At 37.8% G+C, this 20811-nt stretch overlaps 2 protein-coding genes across 2 annotated transcripts in view; one reads left to right on the top strand and one right to left on the bottom strand.

Moving 5' to 3' along the window:
* FBXL13 (F-box and leucine rich repeat protein 13) overlaps window positions 1-20811 on the bottom strand; it is a 211287-nt gene that overhangs the window by 153872 nt on the left and 36604 nt on the right. The window contains exons 5-7 of the mRNA XM_045494560.1: window positions 19758-19912; window positions 18347-18456; window positions 15495-15662 (exon numbers count right to left, since the gene is read on the bottom strand). Coding sequence (XP_045350516.1) covers window positions 15495-15662; window positions 18347-18456; window positions 19758-19912 — 433 coding nt within the window. The remainder of the gene's footprint in view (window positions 1-15494; window positions 15663-18346; window positions 18457-19757; window positions 19913-20811) is intronic.
* Window positions 1-20811, top strand: part of LRRC17 (leucine rich repeat containing 17) — a 117001-nt gene that overhangs the window by 77144 nt on the left and 19046 nt on the right. The window lies entirely within an intron of this gene.

Here is a 20811-nt window from a genome sequence, read left to right as displayed (position 1 = left end):
GAGCTAATCAGGCTAGTAGTGGGGTGGAGAAGCATTTGGAACACAGGCATGAACCTGGGCAAAGCCCTCTCCAGGATTTTCTGCATTCACTCCTGATATCTCCTCTACTGGGATGTTTGTTTGCATCCATGATTCATAGATGTTTAAAGCTAGAAGCGATCCAAGAGGCCATCTAGTCCATCCTCTCGTTTTACTGCAAGTACATACTCTGCAAGTACATACTCTGCTAGAGATTTTCAAAGTCTTTAAACTGAGGCTGAGATAGGTTAGATGCCCTGTGGGAGGTCAGCAGCCTGACAGCGCTACTGACTACGTGTAGAACCATGTAGAATCCGGTCTTCTGTACTTCCTATTCAGTTGTTTATTCGTCATTCAGACATCCACATTCAACATATCAATAATAGTAACTCTGCTGGGCACTTGGGTGGCTCAGTCAATTGAGTGTCTCACTCTTGATTTCGGCTCAGGTCATGATTCCAGGGTCATGAGATCGAGCCCCATGTCTGGCTCCGCACTAAGATTCTCTTTCCCTCTCCCTCTCCCTTTGCCCCTCCCCTGCTCATGCTCTCTCTGTCTCTCTCTCTGAAATAAAGTAAAATAATAATAATAGTAACTTCCACAGAGAAATTATTATACACGCTAGGCATTGTTCTAAGTGCTTCATATGTATTAACTCATTTAATCCTCATAATAGCAAACGCAGGAGATATTTTTAAATTATCCTCTCATTACTTAGAGACAACTTAGAAATAAAAAGATTAAGCAACATGCCCACAGTCACACAGCTAGTGACAGAACTGGCCACCCACATTCCAGAGTACACACTCAGTTTCCAAGTGGCTGCCTCTTTCTGTGCTGTAGTTTTCCATCCTAGGGATGATGTTTCATTTTGCAAAGGTCATTCCTGCTAAAATTAATGTGACATCTTCTACAATTTGTCATTAAAGCTTTATAGTGAAATCATTTGTAAAACTGCTTAACTTAGTATTACTGATTAGGACTGAAGCAATGAAATCGAGGTCTATGGGCAGAGCAGGCTTTCACCAAAAATAAGCTGATGCTAAAACAATTTTTAGATGTTTTGTTCCATCTGCTTTTTCACCCACTCCACAAGTTGAGCCAATGCACACATAGTTCCTTGATAGAGCAAGGTTCTGGAACTTTCTCTTATCTGAAGTTCCCACAGTACATGCGTATGAAACCTGGAATCACTCTCTGCTTTGGTGAATTGAGGTCAGACTGACCCCTGAGGTTATGAAAACACGGAATTCAAAAAGTCATTGAGAATTCTGTTTTATAATTCTAAGTAACTGAATCCAATGGCCCTGAACCATCTGCTTTGTCTCCTGCAACATGGTACAAGTTTTAATAGTTATCCACGTTTTGTGTTTTCTTTCTCCAAGTGAGAAGATGAGTCATAACACTGAAGGTGATTTTAAAACTCTGCAAGTCCACATGCTATTATCTTTTACAAACAAACAAAAATAGTTATTTAAAATGAAAGGTAGCCCCAAGACACCATTTATATTGTTAAACTAATCAAGCAATTTTATATTTTAAGACAAATGCATTGCCTAACTATATATTATTTAGACTTTCCAAATTCATCAAGTATAAGGCTTTTCTCTGTATTGCTTGCCAAACTACACACATACCAAAAAGGGGGGGGGGGGGGAGAAAAAGAAAAACCTTATATTTTCATGGAAAATGGTCTGAGCCAACCCTCCCACTAGATCTGAATTTGAGTGATAGTATATGATCCCTACCATCTGTAAGCAGACTTTCCCAGTGGGTAAATGATACTAAGGAAAATTGTTATAAAACAGAACCTGACCTGTTTTCATGGGTTGATTTAACTGAACCTAAAAGGCAGGCCTGCAGTATAAGTGTATTTTCCAAGTAAGTTCAAATTGTATGTCATTCCAGATTGCTGTTTTCAATTATTCCTTCAAAACATTAGGCAAGCTAAATTGTACAAATGTCAACTTATTTTAAAAACCAACACTTTCAAAGGCTTTAAATAAAGTTAGATCCAACTCACATTACCTTTTCATGTTTTTACATCTTTGCTCCTCAAGTCCCTGAGAATTGGCTGACCAAATTAGTCACCAAATTAGATGGCGTTTTAAACTATGATGTAAAACATTAGCTTTGCAAATCTGTAGCATTAATAAGCTTAAACCCACCTGTTCAAAACATGAGTCTTAGAATCATTAATTTCCAGTTTTCCACTATTATATAAATTCACTCATTTAATGCCTTTGCACTTTTAATAGACATTCTTGACAATTTATTTGATTGGGAAAAAATTTGAGAATAACCAAGAATAATTCTGTACTTTTGTGTTGTATGAAGATTTAGTCATTTGGAAAAGAAAAATATTACTCATATATTTTTAAGGGGAATGTAACTAAACAGAGGTAAATGGTAAATTCCATTCCTTTTTTTTTTTGTCTCATAAGTAAAATAAACATATTACGTTTCTTTAGAATTCTCCAAGAAGAAAAAACAGAATAGAGGTTATAATTTTAGACAAGAATTAGCAAAATCAGATTCTGATCTCAGTTTTGTAGTTGTCTGGCTTTGGGGATGTCATTTAATTTCTTAGGTCCGCGGGTCCTGAAAAACATAAAAGCTCAACAGAGAAATCTCTACATTCTTTTTTCTAGATCATGCTATGGTTTGAGTACTCTGGCAGACTTCATAACTCTGATTCCCAAAGGCTCTCCATCATTCCACATGGGAGTAGGGGTGGGAATCAGGGTGGAAGAACGGATAGCAAGCCTGATCACAACCTGTGACATGATACCAGAAAGTAACCTGTTAAATGCAAAAACTGGCAATGGCTCCCATTGTCCTAAAACTTCGATTAACCCAACGTGAACTCTTTTCCATAAATTCAGAATTTAGTTGGAGAGATGACAGCAGGGAAGTTTTAGAGATCAAGGGCCAAGAGGGCTGATATTGCCTAGGGTCGTGTTGCTAGTAATTGATGAGGAAAGATAGGAGCCCAGTTCTCCTGAGTCCTGAGCCTGAACTTGTAACCACTGTATTATCAAACCAAAACACTTTTATGAGAAAACATACAAGTTCATAGCTCATCATAAGTGTTGAAATTTCCAGGTACAAGTCTCTGTTAGGCCCTGGATCACTTTATGAGATGGTTTGCTAACACCAGGTGCTGTGGTTCTTTATCAGTTGGCATTTTGGGCCTCTTTGAGTTGGGAGAGGGAAGAGCATTAAACCAGAATTCCTTTGCAGCAATCATATACTGACTTCTTAAAGATTTGCTTGCTTCTTATCTGTTGTAACTCACCCAATCCCCACTCAAAGTCCCCTCCTGACTAGCAATCTTGCAGTTAAACATGGCCTAGTGACAAAGTTCTAGCCTAAAATACACCAGTGAAGGTCTTAACTGTGGGGTCTTGGGGAAACTTTGCTTTCCTACTAAAAAGAAATAGGCCAACGTTTTCCCCTGCTAGCACTATGATTTTCCTCCTTCTTCAGACCTGATAAGTAAAGACATGGTTGGAGATGGAGTAGCCATATTGCAACCATGAGACAGTAAGCAAGAAGATGCTAAGGATTGTGGAATGAAATGATAGAAAGATTCCATTTTTATTGGCATTGTGGAAGACCACACCTGGATTGCCTTCCTCCGGACTCTCTGTTATAGGAAACAAATAAGACCTTATTTCTTTAAGCCCCACCATCTGCCATGCTTTCTTATATTGGTAGGTGAAGGCAGTACTAGCTCATAGTTTAAATAATTACTAAACCTGAATACCTTGTTTAAAATAGCTACTTGGGGGGCGCCTGGGTGGCGCAGTCGGTTAAGCGTCCGACTTCAGCCAGGTCACGATCTCGCGGTCCGTGAGTTCGAGCCCCGCGTCAGGCTCTGGGCGGATGGCTCAGAGCCTGGAGCCTGTTTCCGATTCTGTGTCTCCCTCTCTCTCTGCCCCTCCCCCGTTCATGCTCTGTCTCTCTCTGTCCCAAAAATAAATAAAGGTTGAAAAAAAAAAAAATAGCTACTTGGAAGTCTCCTGAAGACTCTGCAACCAATCAATAAGCTTCCGAAACTATAGCGTTAACATTTTTTATTCTTGCCTTAAATTGTCTACATGGAGGCCCATAAAAAGATGGTGCATTCTTGAAAAATGTGGAGCCTAAAGGTATTTCAAAACTTGATCTCCTTTCTGTACTGTTTCAATCAACGATATTTCTGTAGTTATTAAAAGTTTACCTTTTATGCCTACTCGTCAATAATTGTTTGGAGAATTGACTTTCACAGACAAAAGAAATGGCCTGGGGAAAATATTGGTGCTTTTGTTATAGATCTGTACCTTCTTTCTTAACCTTGAATTGGGACAGCATATGATAATTTCTTAATTTTTTTCAATGTTTATTTATTTTTTGAGAGAGAGAGAGTACAAGCAGGGAAGGGGCAGAGAGAGAGGGAGACACAGAATCTCCAGGCTCTGAGCTGGCTCCAGCTCTGAGCTGTCAGCACAGGGCCTGATGCAGGGCTCGAACTCAGACCGTGAGATTATGACCTGAGCCAAAGTCGGGGGCTCAGCCAACTGAGCCACCCAGGTGCCCCAGCATATGATAATTTCTTAAATGATAAATTCATTCACTTGATAAATATTTCTGGATGCTTATAAATCAGGAAACATGAATAAACATAGTCCTAGATGTCAAGAAAGATTCAGTTTGGATGGACCATTGAGTGCCTTGGTTAGGAGGCAACAGAAATTATGTTGAGAAACTGTCTTGTATTTGAAGTTAATTATGCAGCTTTCTGTCAACTACTCCTCATTGACTCAAAACTGATATTGATAATGATTTGAAAATGAGATTGCATCATCACCTCTGGCAGAAATTAAAGAAAAGCATCTGAAATAAATACTGTACATGACATAGGCAACACCCCTGAGAACAGAAAAGGAAACAAAGGTGCATGGTATATTTGAAAAAGGGCAAATAGGTCAGGAAAACAGGACTGAGGAACTTGGTCAGGAATTATGCCATCCTACCTGAGGGCATATATATTTTTCTCATTGAAGAAGGACAGAAAGTGAGGTGAGGGGCAACGAAGTGGGGGATTTATAATAAGAAAAATGGAAAGAATTGTATTAGTTTGCTCAGACTGCTATAGCAAAATATTATACACTGGGTGGCCTAAACAACAGAAACTTAAATTTAAAAAATGAATACGATAAGAAAGAATGAACTCTGGCCATTTGTTGCAATGTGGATGGAACTGGAGAGTGTTATGCTAAGTGAAATAAGTCAGGCAGAGAAAGACAGATACCATATGGTTTCACTCATATGTGGATCCTGAGAAACTCAACAGAAGACCAGGGGGGAGGAGAAGGGGGAAAAAAATGTTCCAGAGAAGGAAGGAGGCAAACCATAAAAGACTCTTAAATGCTGAGAATAAACTGAGGGTTGATGGGGGGTGGGGGGAGGGGAAAGTGGGTGATGGGTACTGAGGAGGGCACCTGTTGGGATGAGCACTGGGTGTTGTATGGAAACCAATTTGACAATAAATTTCATTTAAAAAATAAAAAATAAAAAATAAAATAAAATAAAATAAAATAAAATAAAGTAAAATAGGAATAGGAATTCAATGACCTGCAGGAAAACATTAAAGTTGCCTAAGCAAAGTAGACATCCATGCCAGAGTGAGGGTGCAGAGGAACTCTTTTGGCCCAAAGCAGGGTATCAGAACTAGGGTACATAAAGGAGAGTATCCACTCAGTGGACAACCTTGCACAGGGTTAGGGACCCCAAGTGAGGTGAGGAGGGTGTTCTTAAGAAAGAATGGCTCAGAGTGGAATGTTCGAGCCCAAGTGGAAAAGGGAAGGCAAAAGTGAGGAAGCATGGCTCACTCTATGATGTTGCAGCCCAAGGGAGATGAAGCTCAATGAGGGGACATCTGCCCAGTGCAGACAGTCAGAGAATAAGCAGGGTGAGAAGGGCCTCCATCCATGTGGAAGGATATCCCAGAATGTTGAAGTCTAAGAGGGATGGGGATGGTGTTCCTAATGAGAAGAAGCTAGGGTGGGATGTCAGAGCCTGCGTAAGTCAAGGAAGGCGAACCAAGGAAGGAAAACCTAGTGTAAAACACCGGAGGCCAAGTGCAATGTGGAGCATGCCTATGTGTGGAGGGATGGCATGGGGTGACAGGACCTATGCAGTGTAAGGAGGGCATACCCAAAAAGGGCAGCCTACACGTGCATTGTCAGAACCTGAGTAGGATAAGGAGGGCATCTACATAGGAAGGCACTCAGGATAATGTGTGTCAGCCCAAACAAAGTTAGTGAGGAAACTACACAGGGAGAAAGGCAACTGACACATGGTGTCAGAGCCCAAGCTGTGTGAGGAGGGCCTCTTCATAAGAGGGTGGCCTGGCAAGGGATGTCAAAGCCTAAGCAGGATGAAGAAGGGAGGTAATGGTGGCAGCAACCTGTGTGAATGGTTACACACAGGGGGAGTGATGAAAGAAGTAAATATGTTAAGAATAATGAAAGCTAGGGGGCGCCTGAGTGGCTCAGTGGGTTGAGCGTCAGGTCATGATCCCAAGGTTTGTGAATTCGAGCCCCGTGGTGGGCTCTGTGCGGTCAGGGCAGAGCCCACCTCAGATCCTCTGTTCCCCTCTCTTTCTGCCCCTCCCTCGCTCATGCTCTCTCTCTCAAAAATAAATAAGTAGTTTAAAAAAAAAGAAAAATAAAAAATAATGAAGGCAAGGATTCTCACTGGTGGAGAAGGACATTGCAAATATGGAAGAAGAACTAGAATGAGCTCTGTGGTGCAAAATTAAAACTGGAAGTATCCATGTGCAATAAGTTTGGGTATATAGAAGTATGTTGGCATGGAAATAAATGTGTATTTGCATGTACCTATTATAGTCTCCCACTCTGTCTACTGAGAAGACATGGGAGAAGTGACACAGCAATGGCAAAGAATACACGTAGTGCTCTAATCTTGGTTTCTATGTACAATTTCCATTAAGAAGGATTTAGGGACTCATGGAGAAATAACTCATCTGAGGTGGGGCAGGGAAAGTGTGAGATGAGCCTGGGACATCATGCTGTGTTATAAAGTAAGAAAGTATACCGAAGGAGCTGGTTATATGTCAAAAGGACATGGAAGCCAACTTGAATTCGTCTGAATCTAGGACAATTTGAGCACCAAAATAAATAGGGATAGTAATGGATTATAACCCGTGACTAAAACAGAGCACCATGAGTCCATACTGCTATCAATAAACAAACAGGAATATTTATATAACTTTAAAGTAATTACCCACAAAATGCATATCAATCACAAAGGGTGTGATTGAAGTGGAGAAGCCTGATAGACACCACTTTTTTTTTTAAGTTTATTTGTTTATTTTGAGAGAGAGCAAGTGGGGGAGGGGGAGAGAGAGAGGGAGAGGCAGAGAATCCAAAGCAAATTTTCTATTTTTTTTTCCTAATTCAGTTTTGGAAGGTAATAAATGTCTGACTGTGCAGAGCCCGATGTGGGGCTCAAACTCACAAACCATGAGATCATGACCAAAGAGGAAGTCAGACACTTAACTAATTAAGCCACCCAGGTGCCCCTGATAGACACCACTTTTTAACCAAGTGACCAAAGTGAATGTCATAGACAAATCCAAATCCTGTCACTGATATGATACAATGAGAAGAGCACAGCACGATGTCTGTGGTATTTCTAATTTTATTTAATGTTTATTTATTTTTGAGACAGAGAGAGACAGAGCATGAATGGGGGAGGGTCAGAGAGAGAGGGAGACACAGAATCTGAAGCAGGCTCCAGGCTCTGAGCTATCAGCACAGAGCCCGACGTGGGGCTCGAACTCACGGACCGTGAGATCATGACCTGAGCTGAAGTCAGACGCTTAACCAACTGAGCCACACAGGCACCCCAGTGGTATTTCTAATGAAAACGAATAACCTGAATGTATTCTTGAGGAAACATAAAACAAGCTCAAATTAAGAGGTATTCCACAATAAAACCGACCTAATCTTCATGTCAAGGTCATGAAAATTAAAGAAAGACCAAGGGGCAGTTGCAACCCCTCGGAGGGTAAGGAGGGTAAGGAGATGTGGCAACCAGTTGCTACAGTAGATCCTTTTGCATTAATGAGACAATGGAAGAAACCTGAATTGGGTTTGAGGATTTTGATAACTGACTATAAGTAAATGATCTTGTTTACAGGAAATAAACCAACAGTAGTCAGGGGTGATGAAGTATCATGTCAGCAACTTACTTTCGAACTGTTTAGGAAAAAGAGTTCTTTGTATAGTACTGGCAACTTTTCTGTAAGCTTCAGATTATTAAAGTAAAAAATGTATTGAAAAGACTTGACTTCTTCCTTACCAATCTGGAGGCCTTTTATTTCTTTTGTCTGATTGCTGTAGCTAGGACTTCCAGTAGTACGTTGAATAAAGGTGGTAAGAATTGACATCCTCGTCTTGTTCTTGAGCTTAGAAGAAAAGTGCGTAGTTTCTAACCATCGAATATGATGTTTGCTGTGGGCTTTTCATAGATGGTCTTTATTAGATTGAGGTATATTCCTTCTAAATCGACTTTGTTAAGGGTTTTTATCATGAATGGATGTTGTTGTCAAATGCTTTTTCTGCAATTATTGCAATGATCATATGGTTTTTATCCTTTTTTTAAATGTGTTTTCATTTTTAAAAGAGAGAGAGAGCAGGGGAAGGGCAGAGAGAGAGGGGACAGAGGATGTGAAGCAGGCCCTGCACTGACAACAGAGAACCCAATGTGGGGCTCAAACCCACAAACTGTGAGGTCATGACCTGAGCCAAAGTCAGATGCTTAACTGACTGAGCCACCCAGGTGCCCCCTATCCTTTCTTTTGTTGATGTGATGTGTCATGTTGATTGATTGTAAATATTGAACCACCCATGCATCCTGGAATAAATTCCAGTTGATAATGGAGAATGTTTTTTAATGTATTGTTGGATTTGGTTTGCTAATATTTTATTGAGGATTTTTGTATCTATATTTATCAGAGATATTGGCCTATAGTTTTCTTTTTTTGTAGTGTCTTTGTCTGGTTTTGTTATCAGGGTAATGCTGGCCTTGTAGGATGAATTTGGAAGCTTTCCTTCCTCTACTACTTTGTTTTAATGTTTATTTATTTATTTTGAGAGAGAGAGAGAAAGAGAGCATGAGTGGGAGAGGGGCAGAGAGAGAGGGAGAGAATCCCAAGCAGGTTCAATGTTATCAGTGTGAAGTCCAACATGGAACTCAGTCTCACAAACTGTGAGATCATAACCTGAGCCAAAATCAAGAATTGGATGTTTAACCACCTGAGCCACCCAGGCACCTCTCTTGTGTTTTTTGAAATAGTTTGAGAACAAGCATTAACATTTATTTATTTATTTATTTATTTATTTATTTATTTATTTATTTATATGAAATTTATTGTCAAATTGGTTTCCATACAACATCCAGTGCTCATCCCAACAGGTGCTCTCCTCAATGCCCATCACCCACTTTCCCCTTCCCCCAGCCCCCATCAACCTTCAGTTTGTTCTCAGTATTTAAGAGTCTCCTATGGTTTGCCTCCTTCCCTCTCTGTAACTTTTTTTCCCCCGCCTCCCCCTCCCCCCTGGTCTTCTGTTGAGTTTCTCAGGATCCACATATGAGTGAAAACATATGGTATCTGTCTTTCTCTGCCTGACTTATTTCACTTAGCATAACACTCTCCAGTTGCATCCATGTTGCTACAAATGGCCAGATTTCATTCTTTCTCGTTGCCAAGTAGTATTCCATTGTACATATAAACCACATCTTCTTTATCCATTCTTCAGTTGATGGATATTTAGGCTCTTTCCATAATTTGGCTGTTGTTGAAAGTGCTGCTATAAACATTGGGGTACAAGTGCCCCTATGCATCAGCACCCCTGTATCCCTTGGGTATATGCCTACCAGTGGTATTGCTGGGTCACAGAGTAGATCTATTTTTAATTTTTTGAGGAACCTCCACACCGTTTTCCAGAGCGGCTGCACCAGTTTGCATTCCCACCAACAGTGCAAGAGGGTTCCTGCTTCTCCACATCCTCTCCAGCATCTATATTCTTCTTATTTGTTCATTTTAGCCACTCTGACCCACATGAGGTGGTATCTCAGTGTGGGCATTAATACTTTTTTAAATGTTAGGTAGAACTCACCTCTGAAGCCATCTGGTCCTAGACTTTGTTTATTGGAAGTTTTAAATTGCTGGTTCTATTTCATTGCTCATAACCAGTCTGTTCAAATTTTCTATATTTTTTTCCTGTTTCAGTTTTGGAAGGTTATATATGCCTAGGAATTTATCCTCTTCTTATAGGTTGTCCAATTTGTTGACATACAATTTTTCACAATGTTCTCTTACTTCTGTGGTGTTGGTCATTACCTCTCCTCCTTCATTTCTGATTTTATTTTAGTCCTCTGTCTTTTCTTGACAAGTCTGGTGAAAGGTTTATCCCTTCAAAGAATCGGCTCTTATTTTTATTGATCTTTTCTATTGCTTTTTTTTTTTTAGTCTCAATTTCATTTATTTCTTCTCTAATCTTTATTATTTCTTTCCTTCTACATGACATGATACTATATACAGAAAACCCGAGATTCCACCTAAAAACTACTAGTACTAGTAAACGAATTCAATAAAGTCACAAGATGCAAAATTAATATACAGAAATCTGCATTCCTATACATTAATGAAATAGCAGAAAGAAAATTTTAAAAACAATCCCATTTACAGTTGCATCAAAAAGAATAAAATACCTAGGAATAAATCAACAAAGTCAAAGACCTCTACTCCAAAAACTATAAAACACTGATGAAAGAAGTTGATGATTACACAAACAAATAGAAAGATATTCCATGCTCATGGATTGGAAGAACCAATATTGTTAAAATGTCCATACTACCTAAAACAATCTAAAGATTTAATGCAATCACTGTCAGAACACCAAGAGCATTTTTCACAGAACTGGAACAAGTAACCCTAAAATCTGTATGGAACTACAAAAGGTGCCAAATAGCCAAAGCAGACTTGAAAAAGAACAAACTTAGAGATATCACAATCCTAAATTTCAAGATATATTGTATGGCTATAGTAATAAAACAGTATGATACTGGCACAAAAATAGACACATAGATCAAGGAAACAGAATACAGAGTCCAGAAATAAATCCACACTTATATGGTCAATTAATCTACCATAAAGGACAGAAGGGTATACAATGGGCAAAAGACAGTCTCTTCTACAAATGGTATTGGGAAAACTGACAGCTATACCCAAAGAATGAAACTGGACCACTTTCTTACACCATAGACAAAAATAAATTCAAAATGGATTAAAGACCTAAATGTGAGACCTGAAACTATAAAACTCCTAGAAGAAAACATAGGCATTAATTTCTTTGACATTGGCCAAGGAAGCATTTTTCTAGATATGTCTTCTCAGACAAGGAAAACAAAAACAAAATTAAACTATTGGAATATACTAAAATAAAAAGCTTTTTCCACAGTGAAGGAAACCATCAATAAAATGGCAAGGCGGGGCGCCTGGGTGACGCAGTCGGTTAAGCTTCCGACTTCGGCCAGGTCACGATCTCGCGGTCTGTGAGTTCGAGCCCCGCGTCGGGCTCTGGGCTGATGGCTCAGAGCCTGGAGCCTGTTTCCGATTCTGTGTCTCCCTCTCTCTCTGCCCCTCCCCCGTTCATGCTCTGTCTCTCTCTGTCCCAAAAATAAATAAACGTTGAAAAAAAAATTTTTTTTTAAATAAAAAAAAAAAATGGCAAGGCAACCTATTCAATGGGAGAAGATATTTACAAATGGCATATCCAATAAGGGGTTAATATCCAAAGTATAAGAATTTATACAACTCAACATCAAAAACACAAATAATCTGATTTAAAAATGGACAGAGACATGAACAGACATTTCTCCAAAGAAGACATCCAGATAGCCAACAGACACATGAAAAGATGTTCAGCATCACTAATCATCAGGAAAATGCAAATCAAAACCACAATAAGATATCACTTCACACATGTCAAAATGGCTAAAATAAAAAACACAAGAAACAACAAATCTTGGAACCCTCATGCACTGTTGGTAGGAATGCAAACTGGTACACCCACTGTGGAAAACAGTACGGAGTTCCTTAAAAAATTAAAAATAGAATTACTGTATGATCTGGTAATTTCACTACTGGGTATTTACCCAAAGAAAATTAAAACACTAATTCAAAGGGATATATGCATCCCTGTGTTTATTTTAGCTTTATTTACAACAACCAAGATATGGGAAAAAACCCAAAGAAGAGGTAGTGTGTGTGTGTGTGTGTGTATATATATATATACATACACACACACACACACACACACACACACACACACACACACATATATATACACAATGGAATATTACTCAGCCATAAAGAAGAATGGATCTTGATATTTGCAACAAATGGATAGACTTAGGGGGTATGATGCCAAGTGAAATAAGTTATAGAAATGCAAATATCATTATGATTTCACTCATGTGGAATTTAAGAAACAAAGCAAATCAACAAAGAAAAAAAAGACAACCAAAACAAAAAAAACAAGCTAATGACTGCCAGAGGAGAGATGAGTGGAGGGGTGGGTGAAATAAAGCAGGTTAAGAGCACACTTATTGTGATGAGCACTGAGTAATGTATAGAACCATTGAATCATCATATTATACACCTGAAACTAATATAACACTGTACACTAATTATACTTCAATAAGAAAACAACAAAATAATAAATATATTCTATATCAACAATAGCTAAACTATGAAAAGAGCTCAAGTGTCCATCAAGTGACAAATGGGTAAAGAAAATGTGGTATATGAAATGAAAATGAAATGTTGCCATTTGCAACAATGTGGATGAAGCTAGAGAGTATTATGCTAAGTGAAGTAAATCAGAGAAAGATAAACACCATATGATTTCACTCATGTGTGGCATTTAGGAAACAAACAGATAAACATATAAGAAGAGAGGAAAAAAAGAAGAGAGAAGCAAAGCATAAGACACTTAAAAAAATTTTTTTTAGTGTTTCTTATTTATATTTGAGAGAGAGAGAGAGAGAGCATGAGTGAGGGAGAGCCAGAGAGACAGAGTCAGAATCTGAAGCAGGCTCCAGGCTCCAAGCTGTCAGCACAGAGCTCAATGCAGGGCTCGAACTTACAAGCAGTAAGATCATGACCTGAGCTAAAGTTGGATGCTTAACCAACTGAGCCACTCAGGTGCCCCAAGAGACTCTTAATGATAGAAAACAAACAGGGTGGATGGAGGGAGGTGGGTGGGGGATAGGTTAAATGGGTGATGGGCATTGAGGAGGATACTTGTTTGGATGAGCACTGGGTGTTATATGTAAGTGAAGAATCACTGAATTCTACTCCTGAAACCAATATTACACTACATGTTAACTAACTAGAATTTAAATAAAAACTTAGAAAAAAAATAATAAAGCAAATTAGGGGCAGGTCTCCCTGCCCTTTACTCATAATAAATAAATACATAAATAAGTAAATAAATGCTGGGTAAAATAAAATTGACTATTTTGTAAATAATTTTAAGTTTATTTTTGAGAGAGAGAGCACACACAAGTGGGGGAGGGGCAGAGAGAGAGACAGAGATAGAGAATCGAAGCAGGCTCCAGGCTCTTGAACCCACAAACCATGAGATCATGACCTGAACTGAAGTCAAATGCTCAACTGACTGGGTGACTGAACCACCCAGGCGCCCCTTTTTTAAAAATATTTTTTGAGATTATTTATATTTGAGAAAGAGAATATAATTGACTATTAAAGTAAAAATAATAAATTGCATTGTACGGTTTATAAATACCTAAGAATATAATGTATGGCAATACTAGCATGAAGCACAGGAGAAGGAAAACAAAAGCTTACTCTTAGGTTTTAGCATTATACATAAAGTGGTAGAAAATTTTGTGAAGGTGTAATCTGTGATAAATTGAAAAGGCATATCATAAACCCTAGAACAGCCACTGATAAAGTAAACAGAGAAACATTAGCAGTGAACAGCTTAGGAGTTCAAAGACAAAAAACAGCTGTATAAACTGTAAGAAAGAATGTGACATAGCTTAGGAAAACAGCTAAGAATGACATATTAATATGGCACAAAAGGAAAAGTAATTAGGGAAAGAATGACAGACTTCGTTACAGAAAGCTCTAAAATTTTTCACATTGAAGGACTCTACAGACAAAATTGAAAGCAAACATCAAGCATGGAGGGGTGGAAATCTCTAATATATTCTAGGCAAAGGGTTGATACTACCAATATATAAAGGGCTATTACAAACCAGTAAAAAAAATTATAGGAATTCCAATTTAAAAACAAACCAGAGGCAATTTATAAAGAGGAAATTATGGGCAAAACTATCCTTATCCTAATTCTATGCTCTATATAAAATGCAAAAAAAATTAATAATAATAATAATATAAAATAAAAAATGGGGTGCCTGTATGGCTCAGTCAGTTAAGCGTCCGACTTCAGCTCAGGTCATGATCTTGCGGTTTGTGAGTTCGAGCCCTGCTTCGGGCTCTGTGCTGACAGCTCGGAGCCTGGAGCCTGCTTTGGATTCTGTGTCTCCTTCTTTCCCTGCCCCTCCCCCACTTGTGCTGTCTCTTTCTGTCTATCAAAAATAAATAAATGTAAAAAAAAATTTTTTTTAATTTTTATATAAAATGCAAGATTAGGTGTAGATACATAGATACCTGTTCCCAAATATAACTTGAGCTTGATTCTGTGCATTTAGAGGGGTATATTTAATACATGGGATTTTATAATGTGAAGCTGCCATCAATCAGAATGAGGTGATATTTTACACTTTTTCTACCACTTATCAGGTAGCCTCACAAAGTAGAAGTTACTTTTCTATCAAAATAGGAGAGAATATAACCAGTAGTTGGAATTATGGTTTATTTTTCAGAGATCAATTCAATGAATTGTAAGATGTAACTACATGATTCTTTTTATGAATTCACAATCTAAGGAAGAAAGATAGTATAAATATTTTAACTAACTGAAAGTTGCAATAAGACAAGACCATTTACATCCCCGAATAGAAGAATAATGTTAAGACTAAAAAGATTAGGGAGGGATTGGAGATTAAAAAGTGAGCACTGGAGTATCTAAAATCTGTTCCACCTTAAATGACAACATGTACTTGAAGGAGGAAGGAAAGAAAAACATTTCCTACAGCTTTACTTTCCCCACTTTTGACTGTTAGATTCTTCTTACAGCCATCCAAAAGGATGGCCTCTAAAAAAATTAGCTTAACCCAAATGTACTTGTAAAAAAACACGTATATCTTTGAAATAAAATCTCCATCATCCATGTAAGGTTTATAAAACCACTCTTTAAATAAGCATTGTGAAAATGACTAGTTACGGTACATGAATTCATACAAACCTGTGAGACCGCTCTTTGGGGTAACAGTGAAATGTCACATTCAGGAATATTGCCTTCAAGAGAGACTTTAGACAGACTTGGTTCAGGAAAAATGGATTCTTCGTTAGCAGCTACTTTGAGTTTTAGGTTGTTTCTCCATTTTAGCAATTGAAGTTCATGTTTTAATATCTGCCATGAAAATAATTGATAAATTCCATGGAATTGTTGTAAAGGTTAAATGAGATGATATATATCAAGCATAGTGTGGGGCACCTGGCTCAGTTGGTTAAGCTTCTGACTCAATTTCAGCTCAGGTCATGATTTCAAATGTTCATGGGATTGGGCCCATTCTCTCTCCCTCTCACCCTGCCCTTCCCTGGCTTGTATATGCGCATGTGCTCTCTCACTCCTTCAAAATAAACTTTTTTAAAAAAAGCACAGTGCTTGGGGCGCCTGGGTGGCGCAGTCGGTTAAGCATCCGACTTCAGCCAGGTCAGGATCTCGCGGTCCGTGAGTTCGAGCCCTGCGTCGGGCTCTGGGCTGATGGCTCAGAGCCTGGAGCCTGTTTCCGATTCTGTGTCTCCCTCTCTCTCTGCCCCTCCCCCGTTCATGCTCTGTCTCTCTCTGTCCCAAAAATAAATAAACGTTGAAAAAAAAATTAAAAAAAAAAAAAAAAAAGCACAGTGCTCAACACCATGATAGCACCAATTAAGCACTATTTATTGTTACTATCATTGTTATATAAACTGTCTTGTCAATAGCATGTTTAATATTCTCTGGACCACCAAGGCACTAGAGATCATTTCCATTAGTTGTAAGACAACATTGGCACAGGCAACAACCTTGAAGATGTGGTCCAGCTCCTCCTTCAGATGAGGAAGCTGAAACCCACAGAGTCGAGGTTCTGGTAATGATAGAACTGATATTTGGGGCATGGAAAGGAGGTGGTTAGCACAGAAATTTAAAAAAAAAAAGGAGAGACGGAAGAAAGCATCTGGGGACTTGCCTGATTTATTGTTACAAGAAGTCCCCATTTTAACTTTCAATACATTCCTTAAAACTGCATAATCAAGAAAAAGCCATAAGGGCAAACAAATGTTACACACAATTTTGATTATTATTAGTTATATATAATATATAATTATTACATATTATGATATAGTATATATTATATATAGTATATGTATATATTATTATATATACCTGCCTCCATCACTTCATCCTCCTAAGTGAGTGATTATTAGGCCAAGAAATCACATAGCTAGAAGCAAATATTTTCTCTAAACACTCAATTAACTATATAATATACATCTATATTAAGGATAATATATATTACGTATAATATACATTATTATATGTATTAATTGTGTCAACTACTACATGCAAAACATTATACTCAATGTATGTGTATGATTAAGAGAACGATTTTGCCTCAAGGATGTTCAGTTTTAGAGGGATGTGAAAGGAGCAGACTAGTCACGTACAGTTATTTATTGCACCATTGGACAATCACTGATCAGGCATGGGGGCAGCCAAGGTCAAAGTACTAGCTTAGTACACAGTGTTGAAAAACACTGAACAAGCAGATTAAAACAGTGGAACCTGAAGTATAACTGTTTAACTGGCAACATGGAAAATGAACTCCACAAAATTCTAGAGGACATCCTATAAGAACACCTGTTCAATACCAGCAGATAATAAACTTCCAGAGAGCAAGAATATGCTTTATGCATGTCAGTATCCTTTGCAGGCTCTAGCACTGTTTCAAGGATTATGTAAGCAATAAATCTTTTCATGCCTTCTCGGGACGTATGTAGTATCATCAGTCTCAACATCTGAACTAGTTAGCGGTGGGAAGCATTGATCCTGCCCTCCACCAGGCAATGACAAAACAGGGAGTTTAACTTCTTATTTTTCTCTTTCCTATTTATTCCAACTTTGTATTTCAAAGACTATTGATAAAATATTACCTACTGAATAAAATACCTAAAAAAATTTCAGCATTTTTCTGTCTGATCCTAATAGTTACTGTGCTTACTAAAACAATATTAAATAGTAATTTACTAATAGCTTAAGCAAACTAGAGATATTTTCAGGTTTGGAGGAATTTCCTTGGATCTTCTATTTTAATTGTTTTAATTCCTGGGGGCACCTGGGTGGCTCATTCAGGTGGGCGTCTGACTTTGGCTCAGGTTATGATCTCACTTCCTGGGTTTGAACCCTGCGTCAGGCTCTGTACTGACAGCTCAGAGCCTGGAGCCTGCTTCAGATTCTGTGTCTCCCTCTCTCTCTGCCCCTCCTTCCTTCTTCATTCGCACTCTGTTTCTCTCTCTCTCAAAAATAAATAAATATTTTTAAAAATTAATTAATTGCTGGGGGGGGGGGGGGAGGAGGTGTCCCAGTTAAGAATGATCCTTTAATTTTAGCAATTTAGTAATTTTTAAAATTATTTGATACTAAAATTATAATTTATTACATTAAATGTTGAAAAAGAATAAATAACAATTTAATCTTACCTAGAAAAAAACTATTCAGTCTTTATCACAACAAATAGTTTCTCTTCCATTTTAGACATCTATACCCATCTAACCACTTGCTTGAGCAAAATTCTTAGTCTTTATCAATAACTTTAAACAAAATGTTGAAATGATTTTTCTCAGTGTTCATAGTTGAAACAACAGAATTTATTAGAAAATAGTCTTGGTAGCTGAAGTGAAATTTAAATTATTAAATTACAAGAATAAAGACCCCACCAAAAGTATGTAATATTCAGGATTTTAGTACTTTCCACACATAGCATCATTATCTGAAGCCACATCAATGTAACACCAAAATTAAATTTCTAAAAATACTAAGTTTCCAAGATACCGTACCAGCTCATCTTCTCTCTTTTTATACTTAAGTCTTGCTTTATCCCTCCATTTAGTTAGGATAGCTGTCAGCTTGTAACAGTGCAACATCTTTTGTACCTGCGATAGTGTATCTAAAGAAAAGTTATTAGATTATTGTATATATTTAAAGATATTTCCCCAAAACCCAAAGTGTTTACAATATGAACCAATATTGCATCTGACAGTTTTTGTTTGATTTTAATTTCTTCTAAAATTAATTATTACGGATAGCAGTAGATTTCTACTCCCGAGACTTTATTAACCTGTAAACATCACCTTTGCCCTTATAAATTAAGATGTAATAGATGTGATAGCACATCTTTATAAAACCAGAATTTCCAAACTTATTCATAGAAATAGAATCATGTGATAGTATTCTAATTTAGTTAAATGCATTATGATTAAAGAATTTGCTCCATTTTATGTTTTCACCAAGGGTCCAAAGCTCAAATACAGGGGTGGGGCCGGGAAGAAGGATGACTAAGGCAGGCCCCCTGATACCACTGACAGAAGGCAGTGGCTTCCTCACTGCGACCAATTGTTTCCTCCCAGAATTAGAAGTCCATCAGTCTTATGTCAAAACCTTCAGAGGGTTCACTGTGACTGAGAGACCAACAGGAATGGATCAAGAGGAAATAATTCTCTAATTTGCAGCAACGATAAACCAATATTTGGTGAAGTGGCTAAAATCTGAACAAAAGGCTGGAGTCCCCAGGGGTGTCTGGGTGACTCAGTCCCCTTTAAGCAACCTATTTCAGCTCAGGTCATGATCTCACGGTTCATGGGTTTGAGCCACACTTTGGGCTCTGTGCTGACAGCTCAGCCTGGAACCTGCTTTGGATTCTGTGTCTTCCTCTCTCTCTGCCCCTCCCCTTCTCTGTCTCTCTCTGTCTCTCAAAAGTAGATTAAAAAAACATTAAAAAAATAAAAAATAAAAAATAAAAAGGCTGGAGTCCTCTATCCCTGCTCCTAAGATCACGTACTTGCACTGCCTGCTCATCAAAGGTTTAAGGAAAAGAAAATTCATTTTCTTTGTTTCCTCATGTACCCATTTCAAATGAAATACCTGTCATGAATGGAAAACTCTCTACCAAGAAATAATCAATTTTGGTACCCAACTGTGATATACCAGGGGTCTATTAGTAAAAAAGCTGATAGGAGATCCCTATTTCACACAAATACATACAGAAGTTTCTTTTAAACATGACTGTTTTCTGTTACGATGAAACCCTTTGACACAAATCTCATTAAATATTTTAAATTAGGGGCTTTACATTTCATGACAGCTCTCTAGACATAATAAATTCTCTAGTACAAACTGCTTAGCCATTAAGTGTGTTGATTCTTTGAATACCTGAATATAAAAACAAATCAATACTATGTAAGCATTTACCTGTAAGTTGGTTTTTTTGACCTTTTACATAAGAGTGCCAGAGATGAAATACATATTTTTGAAGTCTGAAATTATTATATTTCATTGCTCTTTCTATTTTCTCAGCCAGCTCATCATCTTCATTTGTAAGAGGTATTGCTATGTCTCTCCAAGAGCTAGAGGCAGAAAATATAGAGAAATAGTATTTTGATGTTATGGCAATACATTACTAAATAAATGGAGAGGGAGAAGGAGTAATGCCACCTCCTTTAGCTCCTCAAAAACCACAGCATAGAAAGAAATTGTTCAATTATTGTTATTGTTTTATTTCTAGCTGGTCCTTGCATTTCCTTTGAGCTTGCACTTCCCTTTGCTACATTTCTAAAACCCAGAAAGATCTGGAATCCGGAAGTTTTTCCATAACCTATTTAGAGGCAAAACTAGACCTGATCTAAAGTAATTTTGCATTAGAACCTCCCTGGAATTGACACATAATTGTTCATAGTCTTTTTTCATTTCATTTCATGTATATACATTTCATTTTATTACATACATATATAATATATACATAGTAGAAATACTAATATGTTTGAATACGTTTGGTTCCAGCATGCTGTCTCAGACACCACTGAAGATGTTATATAATACATACAATGTGCAGAAATCACCTTTGTAAAAATTTTTAAGGAAAGGAATATAAATTTCAAAACATATCTCCAAGGGTTTCAAATGAAGGGATTATAGACCTTATACTTTCAATTTTGAAGTTTTTATTTAAAAAAAAAAAACAAAACACCACAGGGGCACCTGGATGGCTCAGTCAGTTGAACGTCCAGCTTTGACTCAGGTCACGATCTCACGGTCTGTGAGTTCGAGCCCCACATCAGGCTTTGTGCTAACAGCTCAGAGCCTGGAGCCTGCTTCAGATTCTGTCTCCATCTCTCTGCCCCTCCCCTGCTCATGCTCTCTCTCTCAAATATAAAATAAAACATTAAAAAACACACACACACAACAAAGTAATACCATGAAGAAGTAAAGAACATATTTTAACTAAGTAAAAGCCAAGTGAAAATAA

This window comes from Leopardus geoffroyi, chromosome A2, assembly GCF_018350155.1.
Source record: "Leopardus geoffroyi isolate Oge1 chromosome A2, O.geoffroyi_Oge1_pat1.0, whole genome shotgun sequence".
Classification (NCBI taxonomy): Eukaryota; Metazoa; Chordata; class Mammalia; order Carnivora; family Felidae; genus Leopardus; species Leopardus geoffroyi.
Note: the sequence above shows the minus strand (reverse complement) of the source record. Positions and strands in the feature narration are given on the sequence as shown.